The sequence below is a fragment of the Branchiostoma belcheri genome, unplaced genomic scaffold (genome assembly GCF_001625305.1).
Source record: "Branchiostoma belcheri isolate BF01 breed outbred unplaced genomic scaffold, Haploidv18h27 scaffold2, whole genome shotgun sequence".
NCBI classification, from domain to species: domain Eukaryota; kingdom Metazoa; phylum Chordata; class Leptocardii; order Amphioxiformes; family Branchiostomatidae; genus Branchiostoma; species Branchiostoma belcheri.
In genome coordinates, this window is record NW_017803490.1 from 3,253,745 (window position 1) to 3,276,573 (window position 22,829).

General features: G+C 42.8%; 2 protein-coding genes across 2 annotated transcripts; both read right to left on the reverse strand.

The window, feature by feature from the left end:
- Positions 1–514: 514 nt before the first annotated feature.
- Positions 515–10,945, reverse strand: LOC109468579 (U4/U6 small nuclear ribonucleoprotein Prp3-like). The gene is made up of 15 exons (XM_019766871.1): positions 10,546–10,945; positions 9,886–10,016; positions 9,271–9,402; positions 9,058–9,123; positions 7,793–7,989; positions 7,084–7,201; positions 6,531–6,716; positions 5,883–6,066; positions 5,157–5,384; positions 4,779–4,878; positions 4,305–4,418; positions 3,563–3,681; positions 2,803–2,883; positions 2,507–2,568; positions 515–2,096 (listed from the first exon to the last, which is right to left on the reverse strand). Exons 1-15 carry the CDS (start codon positions 10,697–10,699, stop codon positions 1,938–1,940), a joined length of 2,031 nt encoding a protein of 676 aa, XP_019622430.1. The 5' UTR covers positions 10,700–10,945; the 3' UTR covers positions 515–1,937.
- A 2,431-nt stretch (positions 10,946–13,376) lies between these two features.
- Positions 13,377–15,971, reverse strand: LOC109468616 (mitochondrial basic amino acids transporter-like). Its single transcript, XM_019766931.1, has 2 exons — positions 15,782–15,971; positions 13,377–14,900 (listed from the first exon to the last, which is right to left on the reverse strand). The coding sequence occupies exon 2, from the start codon at positions 14,865–14,867 to the stop codon at positions 13,992–13,994; it is 876 nt and encodes a 291-aa protein (XP_019622490.1). The 5' UTR covers positions 14,868–14,900; positions 15,782–15,971; the 3' UTR covers positions 13,377–13,991.
- Positions 15,972–22,829: the final 6,858 nt, after the last annotated feature.

The following is a 22,829-nucleotide window of genomic DNA, read 5'->3' on the forward strand; positions in this document are numbered from 1 at the left end:
CCCTATTGACGTAATGGAATGCGCCATTGACATTTTAAGGTGACTGACTGTAGGTACTAGTATATATTTATGTACGAGGTAGATCTAAGAACATCAATGAATGAAAAATACACGTAAAAAAATTAATTGGCGAAGTTGCCTTCAAAATACACGGAGTACGGTAAGGCGAATAGTAGATAATTCATTTTTATCACATTTTCTCCGTTTCCTTTGGAATTTATTTGAAGAAAGCAACGTTAAGATGTTGCCAGAAAAAAACTGTACAACAAAAAGTCTACATGTTCAAGAAACTCTATTATTGAGATGTAGTGTAAACCTTGACAATTTTTCCTTCCCATGCCACACTAACAGAATTTTAGCTATGACATCCATACACTAGTATGCTATGATTTGGGCCAGGTCTGAAAAAATATACTTGAAAGACGAACTTGTACTTGTTCTTGTTATAGTCTTTTATAGATATTATCTATAAAATGCAATCTGCAAAGTAAAATGACACAGTCATCTTTGTATGTGCACAATTCTTCCATTTCTTCTCATCATTTGTTCACTGTACAAAGTGTATACACAGTATAGCAGTAGATGGCATAGCAATGTGCCTTACAACACTTTTCATACACAGAATAGCAATTGTTAGTCACTGTCTCTTTACAAGGTAGCTTCAGTACTTTTACAGCAGCTACGCACAATAACAGTCTTTCCTATTGGACATCATTCAAGCATACCTGCCTACCTAGCCAATCAACTTCAAGAATACACTTGAACTGCTGTTTTCTTCCTGCCATTCTTCAGAGAAACCTTCGCAAATGTACAAGCAGGAAGATAATGATTATTTTAATCTCATTGACTTCTTTATTTCTCACACAGCCAGTAAAACTTGACAATCTGTACATTTTCATGATGTTTTCAAGTTTGCAGTTTTCTACAGCAAAATCATCACACCAAGGATACAGATTATGTCAGTATTGCATACTAAGTGTCCACCAAGAACTTAAAACATTGGCAAACACCTCTTTCTCTGCTCCTCCTGCCAAATTAAGTGTGTAACTTATATGAATTTGAAGTATATTGTACATGTGTATCTTGTTTTTCCCTATATATCAAGCTGCAGGAAGGTACTGTTTTTGGTTGTGTTTTTGTGTTTGCTGCTATAGATCGCAGGTTTGACAGATTTCTTTGACTTTTGGTACATGACTAGTTATTAGGGTGCAGATAATGTGGTTTGTTGTTCCTCTTCTTTGTACCTGTATTTTCTAGTTTTGGAATAAAATAATTCCATCCTCTGTACAGTATTGTCTATCAACCAGGCTTTACCACACTTCTTTCACCCATCTTTCAAGTTATGTGGCATTGCTGGTAACATTCATGTTAATGCGATGTCTGAAATTTTCAGCGGTTGTTGTGAACATTTATACACTTCCCGGAGGTTTGAAATCTCAGATTTGTTTCTGATTTTTTTTTCTTCTCATTTATGGTTGACCTTTGAAGTGAAGAACATGACAACAGTTTCCCTGTGACTACTGTTTCTACTAGGGGTGGGTACCAGTTCAGCCGGACCGGTTTAAACTGGAACGACATTCAGGAACCGAGTCCAAAAAAACGAAACGCGAAAACTGGATCATCGGACCTGATGTACATTTATGTACATTGTACACACATCTTACCATGGCAGGTAAAGAAAATAACCCTGAATCAAACTAGATTGGCCTAAATCCATGTTTGTCTCTTTCTGTAACTGTGTTCAGCTTCAATATACATGGTACAGCTTGAACATAATATATAACACACTAGTGAGTGACCTGTACTTGTGTTTCGCACTCCAAAATATGATATAGTACTACTGTACAATAATCAGGTCCAGGTTTAGGTCCGGACATCTGGACCTGATCCGGACCTGAATTGTCTACACGGGTACCCACCCCTAGGTTCTACAGTTATCACAAAGTCTCGTCCTCCGTAGCCTCCAGTACAGACTGGCTGTGTGCGAGGTTCCAGTAGTGTTCCACGCCGTGCTTCCTGAAATGTTCCCGCGCCAGGCTCTCTGTCGGACACACCTTGAACTGGATCTGACCGAAGTTGTGATTCTTCACTGTGCCCTAGGACAACAACAAGTTGTTTCTAACACAGTGATTGACTTGCTAGTAAAAGACAGAGCAGCCTTATTCATGTGCATATAACAAGGAGGCACAACTTATAAAGACTGGAGTTAAACTAGCTGAAGTTATTATATATGTAGTAGTATTGTTGTTTGTGTCGTATCTGTAACAAGGAACATCCAACAAGTGCAATCCAGGATGACAAGGGGTAAGCACTCCCTTCAATGTACATCCAAAATAAACATTACTAATTGTATGTACAAAATAGTGTACTGGGGAATCAGGCAATGCTCCTTAGCAACTCTGTGATGAAAAAGATGTAATTTTTGTAATTTCAGATGTAATTTCAGAATTACAATCTACATGTAGTAGTAGACTCTGTAGAGAAAGTCTGGCATCTTTATTCTTACCTCCCACACCAGAGAACACTTGTTCCTCTTCTTGGACTCTTCCTCATCTGACTCATCATCATCTACAGAACAGCAATAAATACAATGTTTTAGAATTACGTTTTGAGTTTGTTCATTCTAACTGAAGCTAGGTACTCATTTTCACCCAAGTTGAGCAAGGAAATAGGTGTAACATGGCTTTCCAAAGGGCATAACACTGGGGTCTGCCAGAGGTTCGAACCCAAAACCTGCAGATTTTGAGTCGACCATCCCAAACACAAGACCACAATGTTTAGAACAGGAGTTTAGAAACATACCGTCGTCTCTAGACGGCTGGTCGTCGTCCCACTTTATTCTGTGCATCATTAGGCGACGGAACTTCTTCTGTGCCTTGGGACCTGACAGTGGGGAATGAACAAATCTTTCAATACATACAAAACTCGCTGCAACCAAGTACTGTAGGGCATCCTCACTAGTCTAGATAACTTTAAAATTGCAGCTAGAAGATGTGAATGTCACATGTCTGTAACCATAAATCTTGTGAGTTTACGTTCAGAAGTGATTGGTCATTAATTAATTGGATGAAGGCGACAGTGGTCGTTGAATATTTGATCTCTGTGTACATACTTTGTGTTGGAAGGAAGTTCAACATTTTACTAAAATCTGACAATTGTTCAAGCGATATTATGTAAGATTTTCACAATTTCAAACGTGTGTTTTAAACTTTTTTCTTCCGCTATAAGCCTACCTGGGTTCATAATGGCATTTGGGGAGTAAAAGATCAACGTCGTTGTGCTGCAAAATCATGTTGGAAAACTCCTCGGCGCTAGCTTGGATCGTGGCCATGTTGTTTGTTTACATTCTTTTTAGGAGCCTCCTAAAAATACAGCGGGCCTGGCGCAACTTATTCTCGCGCTGCGCTGAATTGCCAAAAAAGTGAAATGTCAACTCTAATATGTTGATTGAAAATTTATTGAAAATAACAATCTAGATTAGAAAATTTCAATTATTTACACTTTGGGCGCAAAAATCTTACATAATATCGCTTTAAATAATAATAATAGAAAGGTGGCGTACCCCCTTCTACCACCACCACGTTCACATCCTGGTACATGACCACCATTCCAGTCATGTACAGCTGGTTTGCGTTGGCTTCAACCTTGTACTTCTTCGCTGGATTCCTCAAGTCTCGTACTCTGGAAACAAACATGAAACGGTCTCAACATTATTCCGTTGTAAGATACACAGTGTAGTTCTGGTTTCAATATTCCCATTTGAATGCTATTCAACATCATCTCATACTACTAGTATTCTTGTAGAGACTCTTTTTTTTTTACAAAACTATGTCTTGTTTATGACAAAAAGGGCTAAATGTTCAGACCAACACTGAGTAAATTGGGACTTACCCAAATTTTCTGCTGACAATGGACCCATCTACTGCAGCTTCTGGGAAAATTTGGGTAAGTCCCAATTTACTCAGTGTTTGTCTGAAGGTTTAGCCCTTTTTGTCATAATGAAGTATACCAACACAGATGAACTTTCATGCTAAAACTACGTCTTTTATTCAGCCCACAATTTGGTGACCGTCTGTCACCTTCCTTAGGGCAATGGTTGTGGTTGTGTAAAAAGTCTCTTCATCCAGTGACTTACAAACCTGATGAAACTATTCATGGATACTAGTATAATGTATTCTTATGTGCTCAAGATTGGCAGAGAAGGGGTCCAGTCTGCTTTAAAGCAAGGACATTAGATGGGCCCAGGCTTAAAGAAAAAGGAGAAGTAACTAACACCTTAACTTTGGTAACAATATGACACATACCTGTAAACAGAGACATGAACACCTTGTGACGTGTCTTCTTTTAGCCTCTTGATTTTCTTCTCTTTCCTCTGTTCGGTGGTCAGCTTTCTGGCTGCGTTGGCTTCCTCGTGAGCTCTGGGTACAACACAGGTACATCATAGCACACTTACATTGCATGTACATGTGGCCATAATGTATTATCTGTGTGAGGTACTGTTAATTCATTTATGTTTGCTAGGATTTAATTTCATGGTAGAAGATGAAAGGAGGCATTCACTGTGTTTTTATGTTGGATTTTTATGTAAGGCTAAACTGTCTTTGGAAGACCTCAAATCAACTTACAGTGTATTTATACATGAGCCCCTACTGCTATAGCCTGTTACTGCAAAACATTGGAGCTTCCATATAATTTCGGAAGATACAGCATAGTTTTTCGATAAGTAATTAGACAATGAATGAGAACTGCTATTGTTTGAAATGTTGGAGTGTACCTACTTCTGTCTCTTGGCCATCTGTGCCCGTACATGAGCCTCCACCTTGGTGGGGTCCTGAACTGCCTCACTGCCAAGTACTCTCATCAGGTTCGAGATTTTAACTGGAAAAAAAAACACAAGTTCTTAATACATGTAAGTTTCCCTTCTCATGTTGCATGTTTTCACTGGCAACATAGATAAAATCCTAGAGATACTGGAAGTATGGAAGTAGCTATGACTTGACAAAGTAGTCAATTTAACATTGAGCTATACAAGGTTGATCAGCTTGTCTCTTGCAGGGGTCCACCCACCAAAAAAGTCTAGGGTTGGCAGGTTTTTCTAGGGTCGGTCGGGAAACAGGAAACACAACTTTTTTTTCCCTAGCCCTAAGCAGATGTACCTTTAGGTTCCGGAGGTGCTTCCAGCCCCAGACGGACTTTCTCCTGCATTTCCTTCTGGACCTCCCGTCGGTTCTGTCTGCGGATTTTCTTCCGTTCCTTCTTGGTGAGGTACACAGGCAGGACGCGGGTCTTGGTGGGGTCGCTGGGCGGTCTCATCTCGATGGGATGTTCCACCAGGTGGGTCACCCCCACAAACTGGTCCTCTTTCCTCCCCTTCTCATCCACCCCTGCAAAACAAATGGTATAGTCTCAGAACCAACAATGAAGAGTACATGTATGCAGGGATCTAGCCTGGTATTCATTTTAGCAGCTTGGAAATGGTTAGGCAGCAAAACAGGCAATCAAGGGATTGTGTAGATGTGTGTAGCTTTAAATGTAATTAGAAGCTCATATCAACATTTTTCCCATTTGATCTAACATACTGTTTTTGCTCTGTTTCTTCTTTCTCTTCTTCTTCTCCAAACAAATAAGGTCAATGACCTGAACCAGATGTCTGAGACCATGGTAACTAGTGTTGGGTTACATCATGTTGCAATTTTATAGCAGGAGGGATTTAGACTCCTGCCACCATATATGAATGTGTTTGAGTAATAATTAACGGAGCAGACCATGTGCGAAGGTTAACATCATGCACTTGTTTTGCAAATGTTACCTTTCTAGTTACTATTCATTCCTGTTGTTTTTTATGGTACTATAAACCCAGGATCGGGTGTTGTTACCCGTACCTGTGTCTATGTTATCGTACGACTCAGCGTGGAGGATGACAGAATCCCACCACTCCACATCAGGAACCTCCAGCTGTTCTGTGTCGTCCTTCTTCGGCGTGATGAGGGCGAGTTTGGCCGCAGACTGGATTCCCGTCTTCTTGGCAGCCTGCGCGATCTCAGCCTGCAACTTTTCTAGCTGGGACTGCAGTTAAACAGGACAATTTATCATTAAAATTACACAAATGATAACCAGAACTTGAATATCAGATATGCAAGACAACATCCAAAACATCATTGTTTTACACTTATATTTTTGAAGCTTTAAATAAGTTACAAAATAGCCAGAAAGAACTTCATTTTGATTTTGATCACTTGTTTTTACACTTATTACCTCTCCGTTTTGTAAAGTTGTAACTTATATAAATAAATTGTTTTCATAAACAAGCGTAGATATTCCCCTAAGCAGAAGCAACTGGCCTCAAGGAAGACTTTTTTTATCATCAGCAAGACTATCTGTAAATATCCTTATCTCTCTTCATCAATGAATACACCAATGTCATAGCTTGACAAGGTGGTCTTTTGGTTAAGATTGCTGACTTGAAGGTTTTCTGTTTTAACACTTAGCAGGCTAAAACATTGCGAAGACAAACAAAATTTCCTACAAACCTTTGCTCGCACTCTTTGTGCGATGGCCTCAAACTTGCCGGGGTCGTGGAACTTGAAAGGTCTCCTCTGTCTGGCAGCAGGCTTCAGGGCGACGCGGTCGTCGAAGAAGGGACTAGACTCGTCCAGTTCTGCTGCCTTGTCCTGAACCAGCTTAAACTCCTCACGTCTCTTGGCACGGATGTTGGCCTAGGAGGGAAACAAACCAGCATAGCATACATGATATTCTTGTAAAGACTGGTATAATAGCAATCTCTCTGCTTAGAATATAGCACTAACAGTGGACTAGCCCTGTGTTGTAAGGGAATTCTGAGTATGGGACTAACATTAGCATTACTAGTGGACTAGCTGGCTACTGTAGTCACCTGTGTGGCCAATAGAAACGGAGATGGGCACTACCGCTATACACCGAAGAGTGTTTCTCTCCAATAGCAGTTTGTGCCATACTGTGTTCTTGCATAGTGCATTAGGTACAGGATCTGTACCTCAACAAGTTTGGCCCACCACTTGTAAGTTAATATACAACATTTAGGATTTAAGGATTTGAAAAGTTTACCTTCAGTGTGGGGGTCCGTTGCACCAACTGCACCTCCCGACCCGAAGCATCGACAATCCGACCCTCCACAAGCTGTACTTTGTCTGGTTTGTCTGCGATCGCCAACCCTCCTTGTTTCCTAACAGCATAGAATCACACAACAGACAATTGTATTAGGACATGTGACAGTGGCATGACATTTGCTTGTCCTAGAAAGTCAGGTTAGTTATTCTGAAGACCAGGGTTAATTTCTAGAAAAAAAATTTCAGGACCGTGTTCCTATGATTACAATATATGAGAATTAACCGGATTTTGTAACATTTCACCATTGAAGACCTCAGATTACTTGAATTATTCAGGTCTGGACCTATAACTAAACCTCTGACAAAAGCAGGCATTCAAACTCTCTACCCTACCACTTAATCCAGAGTCTCTGAACACAGAACCAAGCATGCCATACTGTTGAATAGCGTGCTTGGTTCTGTATACCTGCGCACTTTTCGTTGAATGTTTGATCACCGTTGCATCAGAATTTTGCCAGTTACAGACGATATCTTTTCCAACACAACATTTGGAAACTACAGGCGAGATGTTGACCTCACATGCGAGAATACAACTTTATATGAAACTTTCTGCCTAAGTGCTAAACATAAAACATTACACTTTTACAGGTTTCGCGCAGGTGCAGTACGTTCTGCCGATGTGCTATTGAAAGATAACTATGACTCACATAGTTCCCAGTAGTCCAGGCTTGTTGGCCAGCTGTGCCTGGATCTTGGCCTGCAGCTCAGCGGCGCGCTTGGCTTTCTCAATGGCGTCGTTCATGTAGTTAGTGGCGGTCGGCGCGTTGAGCAGCAGGTTGGACGACACATTGGGTACGCTGCCCGATGTCGTGTTGGTAGAACCAGAAGTACCCGAGCCCACACCCTGGGACAGAGACACAGAAATGTTACAGATCCTTGTTTGAAGTTAAAACTTTAGACCCAACACAAAGATCTGTCACCTAAAGCTTTCGATCAGTCATGAGTGTTGGTAGTTAAATTGTTTAGAGTTAAAACTTTAGATCCAACACAAAAATTCTTCTTAGAATGTATTGGAAAATTTGCAATTCATTCAGAGGATCTAATGTATTGAAATCAGTTGGACAATCAGACAGAAAAGTGAACGGCAATAGGCACTTATCATTATACAGGGCTAATAGTACACAGAACTTGAAATACCCAGTGACAACCTATTTGTAGAAAACTTCCTTCCAGAAAGGAATACAGACATCTGAAATTTTCCCCCTGCAATTATAGCTTTTCCTGCAAATTGTAGTTAGGGTTTTCTTGCCAAGAAAAAAAAATATTTGTACAGAAATTCAGCGTGGCATAGCTTGAAACCAGCCCGTGCCTCATGCCTACATTCCTGTTAGTTTTTGTCGCACATTGCAGATGATCCTGTAGCCACCATGCAGACAGAGGATCAGACATAATGTGCAGGCTTCCACCCCCGTCTAGACATAGTTCAGTCCCAGCACCCATGCTTAAACAAAGACGGTTGATACTACTTCATAAAATATGGGGTATCATGCTTTGAATGGATACCAAGCTGTAATGTACATTGCAGTACAAGCAGATCTTTCTTGATGCAACCAATTTGCAACTTCCAATACAATTCAGGCCTGTGTGCACAACATGGCAATGCCAAATGAACAATTATTTTGTAGTCATAATATACACAAAGCAGAATTGCTCCACCACACAATTTAGAAGGCCATATTAAATTTCAAATCATGCAAGCTAATCATGAAGTCAAGTTTATGTCATTTTGTCTAGACGTATCGAGTTTTCAGAGCTTTTCATGACAAGTTTAACAAGGTTATGGATCGGAGACAGTTGTATCCTTTCAAATTACAGTAATTTGTACTCATTATTGTTTGAAGCAATGCATAGTTTCTTGAATAACATATGTTTACCATATAGCTTTAACTGTTTCCTACAGTACTGTACTTACCATGAGTTTCATTTGCTTCTTCCTTTCTTCAATCTGTTTGGTGGCATTCTCCATCATTTGCTGAATCTGAAAGGTAAAAAAAAATGTTAAACATCTACTGATCCAAGCACAACATCTGTTACACTTAAACAGAGATATGGAAACGGATGTCCCAATATTAAATGAAACAAATTTGAGTCTGCCCTTCAGATAAGTTGAGTTTCTGCCCCTCACCTGTTGTTTAGTGAGCATGCCCGGACTTTCTGCAGAGGCGGCAGGTATCACATCATCATCATCAAACGCTGGCGGCTTCTTCGCCTTCTTGGAGGCCGCCACGTCGTCTGTGTCCTCGTCTGCAAACACCTCCTGTGATAACGATAAAAAGCGTACAATTTATGGGCAAGTTTGTGTAGTATAGCCATGGAGTTAGAGGGAAACCTTTTCCATTGTATAGCCTATGATATCTGCTTTCTTGCTCTTTGATCATGATACTTCTATCCTGCAGGAGTCTATTTTAGTATTTACAACAAAAAAAAACTATTGATGCAATATCCTGCTAATTAATATTTGATATGATAATCTACTTCATACATGTAGTAGTGCGCCTAGATTTTTGCTGTTGCGCCCAAAACTTTTCTGTTCACCGTTGGGCTGGACTCATGATCCCTGTTGTAGGTCACTGGCCAGGTATTTAATTATATTACCGTAAATTAACTACAGGTGGCAGGTCATTAACCCTAATCATAACAATACATTACAGTTATTGCAATCAGCCTTGAGGCATTAACTTGAGAATGATGACCTTCCGATTGATAATCAATACAGTAGTATTAATTACGGCACACCTACCCTGAGATTTCTCTTGCGGTTGCGTGTGTCCTTCTCGCGCCCGTGTCGTGCTGAGCGGACCTCGTCCACCGCGCCCAGCAGTCTGTCCACAAACGTTTCCGTGCTGTCTTCAAGAAACGGACGCAGTTGGTCTGGAAAGACAGGATTAGTCAAAATTTTTCTGCAAACAACTTACATGAAAAACATACAAGTTATGTCTAAGAAAAATATGTTACTATAAACACATACACTAATATATTAATGGGGGCCTGCATGGGGGGTCCCAACAACGCTGTACGCTAAATTTCGTGAGCCGGCTACGTATTACCCTACAGTAGCGATTAGACTTAACAGTAAATTCCAAGTGGCTACTACGCATTATGTAGAATTAAAACACGAATAACGCTTGCCAATTACGCTCTATGTTGAATAATTTAGAAACGTCTGTCTACGCTCTACGTGGACTTAAAATGGCTGATTACGCTCCACTGAAAAGGGCATGCGGGCCCCCATTCATCTATTGCACTGCACTCTCGTCAGAAATAATTTATTTGATAGCATAATTTTCCCATGTTAACATGAAACTACAAAGACACATACCTATGGATTCAAGTGGTGGGGAGGGGGGCAAATTTTCTATAAATTATTTTACTTCCCTGACCAAACTTTACAGCAGCTCACCTTGCATCCTGTCTCTGTCCAGCCCCCTCGCCAGACAGTTGATAGCGGCCATGGTCAAGGTCGGCTCGGAGATTCCCAACACCTTCTCAACCGTCTTGTCGATGTAGGGTTTCAGTTCGTCTAGCTCTTTCTTGGGGAGGGGGGCAGCCATCATGATATCAGTGAGCTCCGATGACGCCAAAATAATACTGGGCTTCTTAAAAAACACGACGTGGTATCACAGCCTAACTTATTCTGGTGGCTTACTGGTGTATTCGATGACTTCTGGTGAGTTACTGGTTGGGAGGAAGGACGTGGGCCGATGCAAATCAACTTGAAAGTCCCAGAAAACTTCGTCGCATGATCACATCGTTACAACATGGCTGCCAAACGTGCTAGAGACGTCGAAATCTCGCGAGAACTCGTGGCGTGAACACGCGGGATTTCGTAGGAACATCCAAGCAGATACCAGGGGCCAAGAAAGGAGACCCGAAGGCGTGTGCAGACTTTATGTTTTAAAAAGAAGAAGAAAGAAACTGGCTGTTTTAAGGTTATCGTAGAAATCTTTGGACAAAGGAATGTCTATCATCGTTGCCAAGGAGACTATTTTATCTGTTCGTCGGTTTGATAACAAGGCAAGGAAAAGTATAAACAGACTTTTGGTATTTTCTAACGTTAACTAGTATCAGGTACGCCTTGGCATAAGAAACACGTTGTTTAATTCTAAGCAAATCTGAATTCGTGTCATTGCCAGAGGTATACATGTGAATTTGGCACACACAAAAAAAACAGAAAAGTTACATGTAAAAATTTAGAGAAATGTGAATCATGAAATGCATGATAGTTGGATACAGAACAGAAGCACTGGACCCTACCAAACCAGTCGAACCGCAGACCGCTATGCGCATCGGTTCTGCGCAGCTCTCTCTAAGATCTCGTTTAAATCTCGCGCTTCTTTTCCAAGGTAATGTGATCCGCGAGAATCCGCGAGAGTTTGCTACTGTTTACTGTTTCGCTTGTAACTCCGCTTTGCGTAAGTGTTTCCTTGTCATACGTTAATGTGAGATGTAAGAAGAGCCGGCGTCACGCTCAAGGTCGTAGATGTACATTACCGGTGCTGTTTGTTGGAGAAACGAGGTTTCAAAGTTGACCGTGCATGATGGAGATCATTCCACTCGAGATAGGTACCCTTTAGTTTTTTTGGGGGCAAACCCGTTTGCCCTATTTCATCGTCGATTTGGTGTATTGTTTAATAAAGTATAGACCCTCCCTCATCTATCGTGTGTTGTTTCTTTTGGGATCCTGTAGTTGTTACAATATAATAACCGATAGTAAGTTGGGCTCATTTAGTCGAATTCTCAACGATTTTTGTTCGAATCGCAAGCTTTTGCAACTAGTTCTAACCAATACACCTGGAATGTAAGATGTGGCTGAAATATAGTTATGTTGGCTTGACACCCGTGTACTTAGTTTTGAAGTTGCACAATGTGTATTGCAGCTCGACCTTGAGAAAAAGTGTAATTTCTTTACAGTTTCTTTGCCTTCAAAAATGTTCTGTTAAAAGTTATATAGAACAAAAATGAAAGTGAAAGAATATCAACCAAATAGTAAGCTTCAAAACGATACCCACTTTACGGGTGAAAACAGAAAAGAAGGAATTTGGGCATGAACAAATACAACAACAGGTTGATTTTTCATGACCTAATTTTTGAAGGAGAAATCGGACACTGTGACCTGTTACTGTAAATATACAAACATCGGGCATATGTACTGACATTTGTATAGTTGCACAAGAATCCCACTTTCTCTAGCGTCTTCATGATATAAGTCTTACTTGGAATGGGTTTCAGAAAGTCTGTTTGTGATGAAAAAACTTGATTCCTTCTTTTTATGAACTTTCGCAAACAGCGGTTGAAAGTTGCAACATTGTTGGCGGCGCGAAACATGGAACGCGCTGCCTTGGTTCCATGGATCGAACTCAGGAGTTCGAAACCGATTGACTTCAAATTTGACGATTTTTGAATGGTCAGAACCTTGTATTAAATTCCTCTTTTTGTATATAATTGAATGTTATCATATCACGTATTATATTGCATGTGGTAGCCACATTCAAACAGTTTCTCATACCAAGAAACGAATTTTATGACATTACGCGAAATGTATCAAAATGTAGCGGAAACTCAGGATGGTGTGTGTCAGTAGCTTACAACTGGGCTAAATTTGACCACCGCGATATGCGCATCGTCACAGTTTTTTTGGGGGCAAACCCGTTTGCCATAAAATTTACCAGGGGCCATTGGTATCAATGTAAAGGTTAAGAAGTGGGCTATCACAATGTGGTATTAGCCAACGGGATCCAGTTAAATAGTAAAAAAGACAAGCACAAACAAACTGACCAAAAATTGCTAATTTTTGGAAGGCCGTAGCGCTCGCTGTCATTTTGCAATACACGAAATATCTACATGGTTGTACTGGGCAGATCCTGTAGATATGAAAAAATGTAAACATTATGTAGGTCTGAGGTCTTTTTGCTGCACTATTGGCAGTTGTTTACACCCATGCAACGGGGTCAAATCGTGACCCGGCAAACGCCGTATCTTAGAGAATAACGCGTTCTACGGTGACCTGCGGTTCGACTGAAACGCTGTTATTTGGCATCTTTGTGACGTGCCCTTGCGCTATCTGCTCTCTGTCTGTCTGTCTGTCTGTCTGTCTGTCTCTCTCTCTCTGTCTCACTCACTCTCTCTCTCTCTCTGACTTGTATGACAAAGAACAAGACACAGTTGTATCGTTGTGTTTTCGATGAAAGACCAATTTATTCATAATTCTATTTTTCTTTTCTTTTCATCTGATCTAAAGAGAAAGTTACTTCTCCATCAAAATACAACCTCTTCACTGGGTATTTAATGATAATATTTACTCGCTATTCTGATATAATCATTGCAACATTTACATCACTTATCCCTGAAATGTTCCTCCCTCAGTTCTTAGCAGCTAGTCAGCTATTGCATATTCGACACACAGTCTTCATGCAACGTCAAGCATTTGTACCGTGCAGTGATATATTGTGTTTATTGGCCACTATAAATAGTATTACGGAACATCGCCTCCTAGCGGCTTGATTAGGCAGTTGCAGAATTACGTATTTGGAAATACTGCATGGCACGAGAGTGCGTGGTACACATTTTCCAATGCTGAATTGATCTGTATTGGAATGGCAGAATTGCGGAAGTTCGTGTTGTGCCTTTTTTTGATGTCTTTAAGATCTCGTGACGACATAGACCCCGTGACTCCGGACCAATGAGAACGCCGTCCACTGATGACGTAGGCGCCACGCCCATCTACCACCTGCTCCCCTCCCATCCACCTGTCATGCGCGGGAATTTTATATCCAACAAACGTCGACGTCATCATGATACTAGTATGTTTAATCACCAATAATTGTCACATAATCGTCATCATTATGTTCACTTGTTGTCTAGATCTAGCGTTTCTGTTTTCACGTGTCTTAAAACTAGCGTGGCTACAGTTAAGGTTGCGGCATTAACGGGGAACGCACGTATCAGTGTTGAGTTGAGTCCTCGAGTGAAAAACTTCAGTCCTTCCGACTTGTAACTCACGACAAAGCAGTCTGACGTCCCCTTGTACACGCTCTTTCCTCCCACCCCGTCTGCTTGTATACGCGACTTCATCACATCGACTGGGTAGGTTATAAGCCACGCAGAAACCCCTGCCATACCCCCAGCAAACAACAACGTACCCACACCGGTATTATTGTCGCTCCCGTCTGGAGCAAGCATTTGGCACACCGTGTCGTAAGTGACAAAATACGCTCCAAACGACGGCGCATCTCTCCATAGTGTTAGAAACATACCCCTATAACACCCTCTCAAGCCCTCTGCTCGGTAGATTTTCAATAGGCAGTGGAGAGAGTTCTTGATTTCTTTCCTTTTCTTCTTCTTTTCTCCTAGCCCCATGAGTTGCATACGTGTCTTGGCTAACTCCATAGGCGAGCAGACGACGCTTTGAACGGCCCCGGCTGCCGCTCCCGCCAAAAACGTGTTCAGCAGGCGCCCCTCTCCCAGTGTGCGGAGCAAGTTACCGTGTACCCCGAACACAATGGCGTTAATGAACGTGAGTCCGATCAACGGCGATGTCATGCCCTTGAACAGACCAAACGCCGTCTCTTTTCTGACGATCTCTGCGAAGCAGTGGAGGGTTCCTCTGTAGAGTGGTTTGTTGGTGGACTGTGTTTGCAGACGGACTTTGACCGTGTCGAACGGGTGACCGACCACCACCCCCGCCGCGCCCCCGAAACACCCCGCCACAAAGTCCAGAGCCATTCCTGTTCCTCCAATGACGACGGCCCTTGTATCCTGCACGACAAAAAAGGTCGGTGAGTAAACAAAACTACTGTGGGTCAAGGTCAGTCAGGTCACCATGTACACCTACAGAACTATAGTCATGTCCTAACCATAGGCTGAACGTATATTAATGGCCTATATGCATGCATAATCAGTACAATACATACAGTCAAGACGAAGTTAAAGTTTAAAGAAGAAAAACCGGTTTAAAAATCACTACATCAGTCACGCTACGATAGCGACTAGACTGAAACATTGAATGTATCAAATCTCCCTGCGGTATAGGTGTGGAGCAGACAACTTGTCCATTCATTGTATGTAAATTGTAAAACTAGGCCACAGGACAAATACAGGCGTGATGCGAGCAACGATGTTTGAATTAGATATAAATGCTGTATTTTTAAAACTCCTTAATATGGGTGGGTTTGAATTTTTTTCACAATTGGCGTAATAGTTAGTTTTGTTCTGTCAAATTTCTTGCGAGTTTTGTTACACCGCTACTTTCCAAAACAGGCTTCGTGGGCTTGACCCCCTTTCTGTTTTTTATGTGCTGTTTTCTGATTGTATATCATTAGCCGGGGTCACGTCACAGTGTAGTGGATCTATTTTCAGTAAAAACCAACATAATCGAGAACTGTCCACAATCAGAGAACAGAAGCCTAGTAGAAGCTCCTTGATGTAAACAAAAAGGGCTATATCCACGAAGCCAGGCATGTGAAGGTCACCCCTCTCCTCTTCAGTAGCTCCGCCCCCTCCTTATGTTTCATTCCTTGTCCTAATGCTCTGACAAAACAGGTGCGTGACCAGGATACAGCATGGGCTGCCCCGTCACTGTTCGTCTGTCCTGTTAGTGAACATACACCGTGTACTCAACGTGTGACCCATCAACTCACCTGAAGGGTGAACCTCCTCCCAAGACGCCGTGTTGGCCACCTGAAGACGTGGAATACCTGCGTTGCGGAGGTTTCGTTTGTTGTTTGCGTCAATGCGGGTGCGAGTCGTCTGCGTCATGCATCACGTGGGTCCTTCCTTTTGGGGCTCGACTTACCGAACAGCGCCCCACTTGTGTAGCGGTCCGCTTAAGTACTGCAGCTATATTTACACGGCAGGGTATTTCTGTTTATGCTATAGATTAAAAAAGCATCCAGGAATCTCCAATGAAATATATTTCTATCAAATCAGACAGTAAAACACAACAAAGATAATTGGTATCCAACCACATTCTGTATTAGAGCAATCATGTTTTAATAAAGTAACAAGGTTTACATGATTTAAAGATATCACAACAAGATTTCAAGATAAACAAAGGCTCAAACGAACAATAGATAGTGTGTATGTCAGTCTAGCGAACTAACGTGTGTCCAATGTGCAAAAGAGCATATATAACAGCCACTGTACATTTTTGTGCCTTGCGCGCTCAAATATTCCTTGGCCAGTAGCCAGTAAAATTTTTAAACTTAATTTATTTGAATACCATTAGCGGTGGGCCCAGGGGCTAGTCTTCCTGGTATTCACATATACATGTACATGTATAAACCACTACTCAGCACAACGCAATATCAATATACGTACAACATACCAAATACAATACAGTTATTTCAAAAAGGCACAAGTTGTACTGATGGAAATGTTCGTAAAGTCCGTTCTTTAAGTAGATGTTTGCTAGGGTGGTCATCGAAGATTTGACATACGCGATTTGTCAACTGCAGCCCATTTGGGATCTCCGATGGCCAGTTGCCGTACGGTCTGCGACTGTACATGATTAGTAGAGATATCCCATGGCCAGTTGCGGCAACTGTACATGAATTACTAGTACATGTAGTAGGGATACCCCATGGCCAGTTGCGGCAGTACTTAATTAGTAGGGATATCCCATGGCCAGTAAGTGTCTGGATGTGTGCGGCTTTTGTTCGCTTCATTTTGAGCTGGTGTCTCACACATCGATGGTCGTAGCGAAGGGAGGGACGCCCACCGAACTATACTCCGTTTCCTTCCACCCGCGTTTGAGACTGTGCGGATCTCTTCACTCAGTCCTGAAACCTCAGCTGAGTCTGTGAGGAGTACGGGTAGGGAAGATTTTTGTCTATTGTGTATTTTGTCTTCTACTATTTGCCTTGGCCAGTTGGTGTTATGTAAGGGCGCTTCACTCTGTGAGATCTCACCTATGTTTGGGAGCGCGGGTTGGGAACACGATCGATTTATGTTGAGACCACCGTCCCCTACGACTTGCCATGACCAGTAGGTGTTTCGCCGTGAGTTACATGTACATTGCGGTATGTCCTCCATAGAGTAGGAGTGTGCATGTGACATAAACCCGTCTGTAGTTGGTGTTACGCCATGACTTGCGCGTGAATACGTTTCTGTTACACGTCTTGCGTTCATGTATGTTCTCACGCCTTGGTCTTCGCGCGAGGACAACAAAGCCGTGCCCCTTCTTGTTCCAAGAGCTCTCCTAGCGCCAATCTGGTCGTGAGAGGCTCCCTCCACATTCCCATAGAACGTTACGCCATGGGATTTGCCAGCAATGCCTAAGCCATACACACCGACATGCCCGCTGGGTGTAGACTTGTGAGGGAGTAGATTTGTGGCCACACCGTCGTGGTAAACGCAGGCGGTGCCCCGACGCTTCTTCTGCCTCACAGCACCGTCGTGGTATACACAGGGGCCGCTACTCTCCCCATTTTGCCCTAAAACTGTCAAGTCAGTGGCAGCAGCATAGAACACCAACCGGTCATCATCGTCTTCATCTGGTATGTTGCCATAGGTTGGCTCAATGTCACGCAATATTGATGATCTACAACAAGAGTCGCCATGTTCAAGGACTTTTCCGTCGTCGGGAATGTCCCAGTACGTGTGCGGGAGTTCAGGGAGGGGCCGCTGGGCAGCTGAGACGGCCTCGTCATCCGTGATCTCGCAGTAAACGGTTTCGATCGTACCTAGGGAAATTGGCAGCGACCTACGAGAGAGCTGACGGTCTGAAACGTGGGAAACGACGGGTAGAGAGGTCGGCCTCGCCCGCCTGGGTACATTAACAGGTGGCTGGTTGACCCGAATGTCCAAGTGGTTGATTAAAGAGCATTTCTTTACCAGTAGCGCAACAATGATTGCCAACACCGGTAACAGCGCTAGCACACTTCCCAGTACGAGCAAAATAAGCAGGTGGGTTGAATTCAGTTCATCTTGTGTAGAACTAACTAGCTTGGTCGGTGAAGATGTCGTTAACGGCAACGTGGTCTGTTGTTGTCCTGGCATGAGCGTCGTGGTTTGCTGTCCTGGCAACGTGGTCTGTTGCCATGCCAACGTGGTCCGTTGCCCTGGCGACGTCGTCTGTTGTCCTGGCAACACAGTCGTTCGTCCAGGTGGTCTTTGGGACGTCAGACCGCCGCCTTGGTCTCTACAGACCCGGTGTGGATCTGAGTACCTTTTGTTGAGCATATGGGCTCCATGGACTTCAAACACAAGCCGATTGCTGATGTTCTTCTTGAGTAGAAAACATGTGACTCTCTTTAAGTTTTCGCTTCCGGCGTTTGCCGAATGTGCCCGATGAAATGTAATCGCGAGAGTTTCTTTCTTCGCGTTTCTTTCCCAAAAGGAGACCAATCGGAGGTTCAAGTCCTCAAGTAAAGCCAGAGTGAGGCCGACCACGCCCCACACCTGCCTGCATCGGTCTGCGTCGTCAATATGTGGGTCTAGCGATCCTTGTTGGATCATGACAACAAAAGGCGCCTGACTTGTGATCTGTTGAGAATAAATGTCCCAGCTGCTGCAGGATTGGGTGTGGTACTGAGTGGTGTGGTAGTCATCGGTCCTGGATGGATCAAAAGTCCACCTGAATGTCTGTTTATTGGTGTAGTGATTGTTTCTAACACAGAGTAGGCGATTGGCTACCTTAACAGACATCTCCTGCATTGGATGGAAACCGCCGAAATCTGGGGACAATCCGAAGCCAAGGCTCCACGACGCCATGTTGTGTTCTATCGCATCAGGAAAGACAGTGTCTGGCCTTGCTCCGATGTTACCGAGGACAACGAGAGAATTTAGCGCCCAGAACGCGCGTCCGTCCAGCTGTGACAGACCGTTTCCACTCAGACCCAGTCTATGGAGCTCGGGCAGGTGTTCGAACGTCCCCGCGGCTATAACTTGAATGCAGTTCGACTCCAAGTTGAGCTGGTTCAGCTTGTTTAGCCCAGTAAACCAGCCCGGCTCTACCTTCTCTATATAATTGCCGTTCAGGTACAGATAGTGAAGGTTAGATAGACCCTTGAAGCACCCTGGATCCACCCTAACTATCTGGTTACTGGACAGGTCCAGCGAATTAAGGTTTGCCAGACCAGAGAACCAGCTTTGTTTCACACGAACCAGCCTGTTAAAGGCTAGATCCAACCTTTTCATGGTACTAAGACCAGCAAGGGCATTGTCCTCAATATCCGCGATTTCGCCTTTTAACAGAGCCAGAGTGGTGATTTTCCGATAGCTTGCTAGTGTCCCTGCCCGCAAAACTCCGAACGGATACCCGATCACTGCCACTTTTGATTTGGACGCACCCATGCAAGGTATGGACGTAGGGGTAGAATTAGTTCCTTCTAGACCAATGAAAATATTGCAGACGAGCCATGAATTGAGAGGGATATCTCCCATAGGTTGGTTAAGCCTGATGTCGGTGGGTAGGTCCTCCAGCCGGCTTGCTACCCTACACTGAGGCGGACAGGGGGTTTCTGAAGCTACACAAGTGCACACCAAGGCCAGGAGAAACAACATGACGGGTAGCCTCATCTTTCGAAATTTCAGTAACGACGTTTTTTTTAGCAGAAAGCCGCCAGAATATGTGACTCAAACTTTAAACTGTTGAAAAGTCAGTATCTTCTCTACTTGAACGGTACCGGTGTCAGCTTTTAGATATTGGATAGACAAGAGGACAGGATTGGTAGCCGAACCTGCAAAATACATCAATGAACACTAAGTACATGTATGATTGCGGTACGGTAATATATATAATACCGTTACCGGAAGATACAACGTCGCACTTTGTCGTTTTTTTTTCTCCGAAAAGATCTAGAGCTTTTACTTTCATCTTTTAGGAGCAAGGTACAGACATTTCAAACTGACTGGACAATTTTCTTAGTTATACCGGGGGAAGTTACTAACATATTCTAAGTAACAGAAGTACCAAAGAACGATAACTGAGGTTACAGTCATTACGGTAAAACAAAGTTTGTTCAGTAAGGGTGGCTATAACTGACAGTGAACACTCATTTCTTCTTCCCTGATAAACTCCAGAAAACCCAACGCAGATGAACTTTCAAGATATAGTAATAATAGTTTAACAGTCACTGACCTTTTTGTTATTCGTTGTTGGTCGTCTGCGCTATCCGTAGCGTCCACCTACCGGTGGCGGTGTTTAGAAAACCGCGCGCCCGCCCAGGTTAGCTCGAGCGCTGCGGAGCGAAAATCCGGGTGGTACCCAGCCTAGCCTAGCCTGGTATCCAGTCTGATTCGTGGTCGGGGCCGCAAGAGCTCTGGCCCGCCCGCCTCACATAAGCGTCCCGGTGTGTATTTCACGAGAGATTAATTAGCCCTCCACGAACCAAATCCCCGAGCATACTGTCTCTAATTAGCGTAACACTCCTACCGGGACGGTCTGTTGCACTGGGCGGGGGAAGGTCTTAGAGGCCCCGAAGACACAACCTGCCTTAACACCCCAATACCCCCAATCACGATCAGACTGGATACCAGGCTAAGCCTAGCCCAGGTCTCTTCAGTGATTAGACTGGCCAAATGAAGACCAACTGCCAGAGAAGTGCCGAAAAGTTGGCCGTAGAGATTGTTCACCTCTTCAACAAGTCTGAAGACCGCTCTCAAAACACCGATTCACTCTCCCAACTCAGTCGGAAAAGTGTACTCTCTTCTTGCACCACCGCTTTTAAGAAATTGGGACCACAAAAAATTCATTCAACGGACGTCACGACTCTCTGGTAGACGCAGAACATTATGCAAGCGTGCGAAATATGCATTCATTGGGGTTGTTTTTCAAGGATAGGGCTGTTTACGAAACTTGTGACCTGTGGCCTACTTGTTACAGATTCGTGAAACTTTTGTTTTACGATTTCTGGATTCACAACTTGAAATCAGGGTTGTAGCAACACCACTTTTCGTTACACACTTTGCATATGAAATTTATTTCTAAACAGTAAAAAGTAAATCCGGCAAGATAAAGCAAAATTATATTTGTCGCGTGTTAAATCGGCTGATCGATATCCAAGAACCAGGGCAAACAGACAAATTCGTCTGCGTAATACAGATAGCTCGAATTTATCGTGCAACAGACCAATTACTTTTCGTAGACAAATCAATGTAATATCCACCCACTACCACTACCATCGGTTTAGTTGACCCAGTTTCAGATGAGTTTAATTTTTCTAAAGTTAAAACTGCAGTTTTCTAGGGTATTTGTACAAGTGTGGATTTCTAGAATGTTTTACAGGTGTTTTTTTGTGTTGCTGCTTCGACAAATCTGCCAGCCCAAACCAGTTGCAAAACACATAGTCATGCAACCAACCCACCGGCATTCCACTTGAGTAATAAATTTGACTGTAAAATCTCCGATATCGTATTGCTTGTAATCTCCAGCATAGTTACCTCCATGAAATGTGTCATGGAGGTTATATTTACCTCCATGAAATGTGTCATGGAGGTTATATTTTCAGTTGCGTTTATCTGTCCGTCTGTCCGTCTGTCCTTCTGTCCGTCTGTTGGTCAACAAGATAACTCAAGAACGCCTGGATGGATTGGTTTCATACTTGGTGTGTTGGTAGGGTGTGACGAAAACTGGAAATGATTAGATTTTAAATTTGGTCCCCCTAGTGGCTTCCCTTGGTACTGCAGCTTCCGGTTTTGATATCTCGCGATCTGGACATGCTAGGGTCATGAAATTTGGATGATAGGTAGCTCTCGTGCTTGGGAAGAAGTCACATGAGTTTGGGCCCCCTAGCGGCTTGTTCTGGAACTGCAGGGCACTTTCTGGCGAAATGTTTAAAAGCCAATAAGTCCAGACAGGAACAACATATTTTCATTATTTTTGGTGTGTAGGTAGCTGAGAGAGAGATGTACATAATTAAATGCAAATTATGCAAATGAGGACTTAATTTGCATAATTAATGAGGAAATTCTATAATTACAGTGTTTTACATTATACTACTTACATACATGTAATGTATGTAACCTATGGCAGGTGGAACTTCAACAGATACTAATTATGCAAATGATGACCTAATTTGAATAATTAATGCGAAACTTCTATGATTTCGTAATGGTGAATGATGAGAAGGTCATACTTGGGACATCTGTAAGTTAATCAAAAGTTAACATACATTCACGATGCATATATCATGTTAATGCAGAGGTCATTTGCACAATTAAAGAAGAAATTTACATTTACATATCAAGATCATATTTCATGGAGGTATGAAATCTCGGAATTCTAGTTTCAGTTGCGTTTATCTGTCCGTCCGTCTGTCTGTCCGTCTGTCCGTCTGTTGGTCAACAAGATAACTCAAGAACGCCTGGATGGATTGGTTTCATACTTGGTGTGTTGGTAGGGTGTGACGAAAACTGGAAATGATTAGATTTTGGGCCCCCTAGTGGCTTCCCTTGGTACTGCAGCGCAACTTCCGGTTTTGATATCTCGCGATCTGGACATGCTAGGGTCATGATATTTAGATAGAAGGTAGCTCTTGTCCTCGGGAAGAAGTCACGTGAGTTTGGTCCCCCTAGCGGCTTGTTCTGGAACTGCAGGGTGGTTTCTTTGAAAATCTTCGAGAGAGGATAACTGAACAACCGTTTGATGGATCATCATGATTTTTGGTATGTAGGTAGCTTAAGTGATGCTTGACATAATCAAAATATAATTATGCAAATCAGGGTCTAATTTGCATAATTAATGAG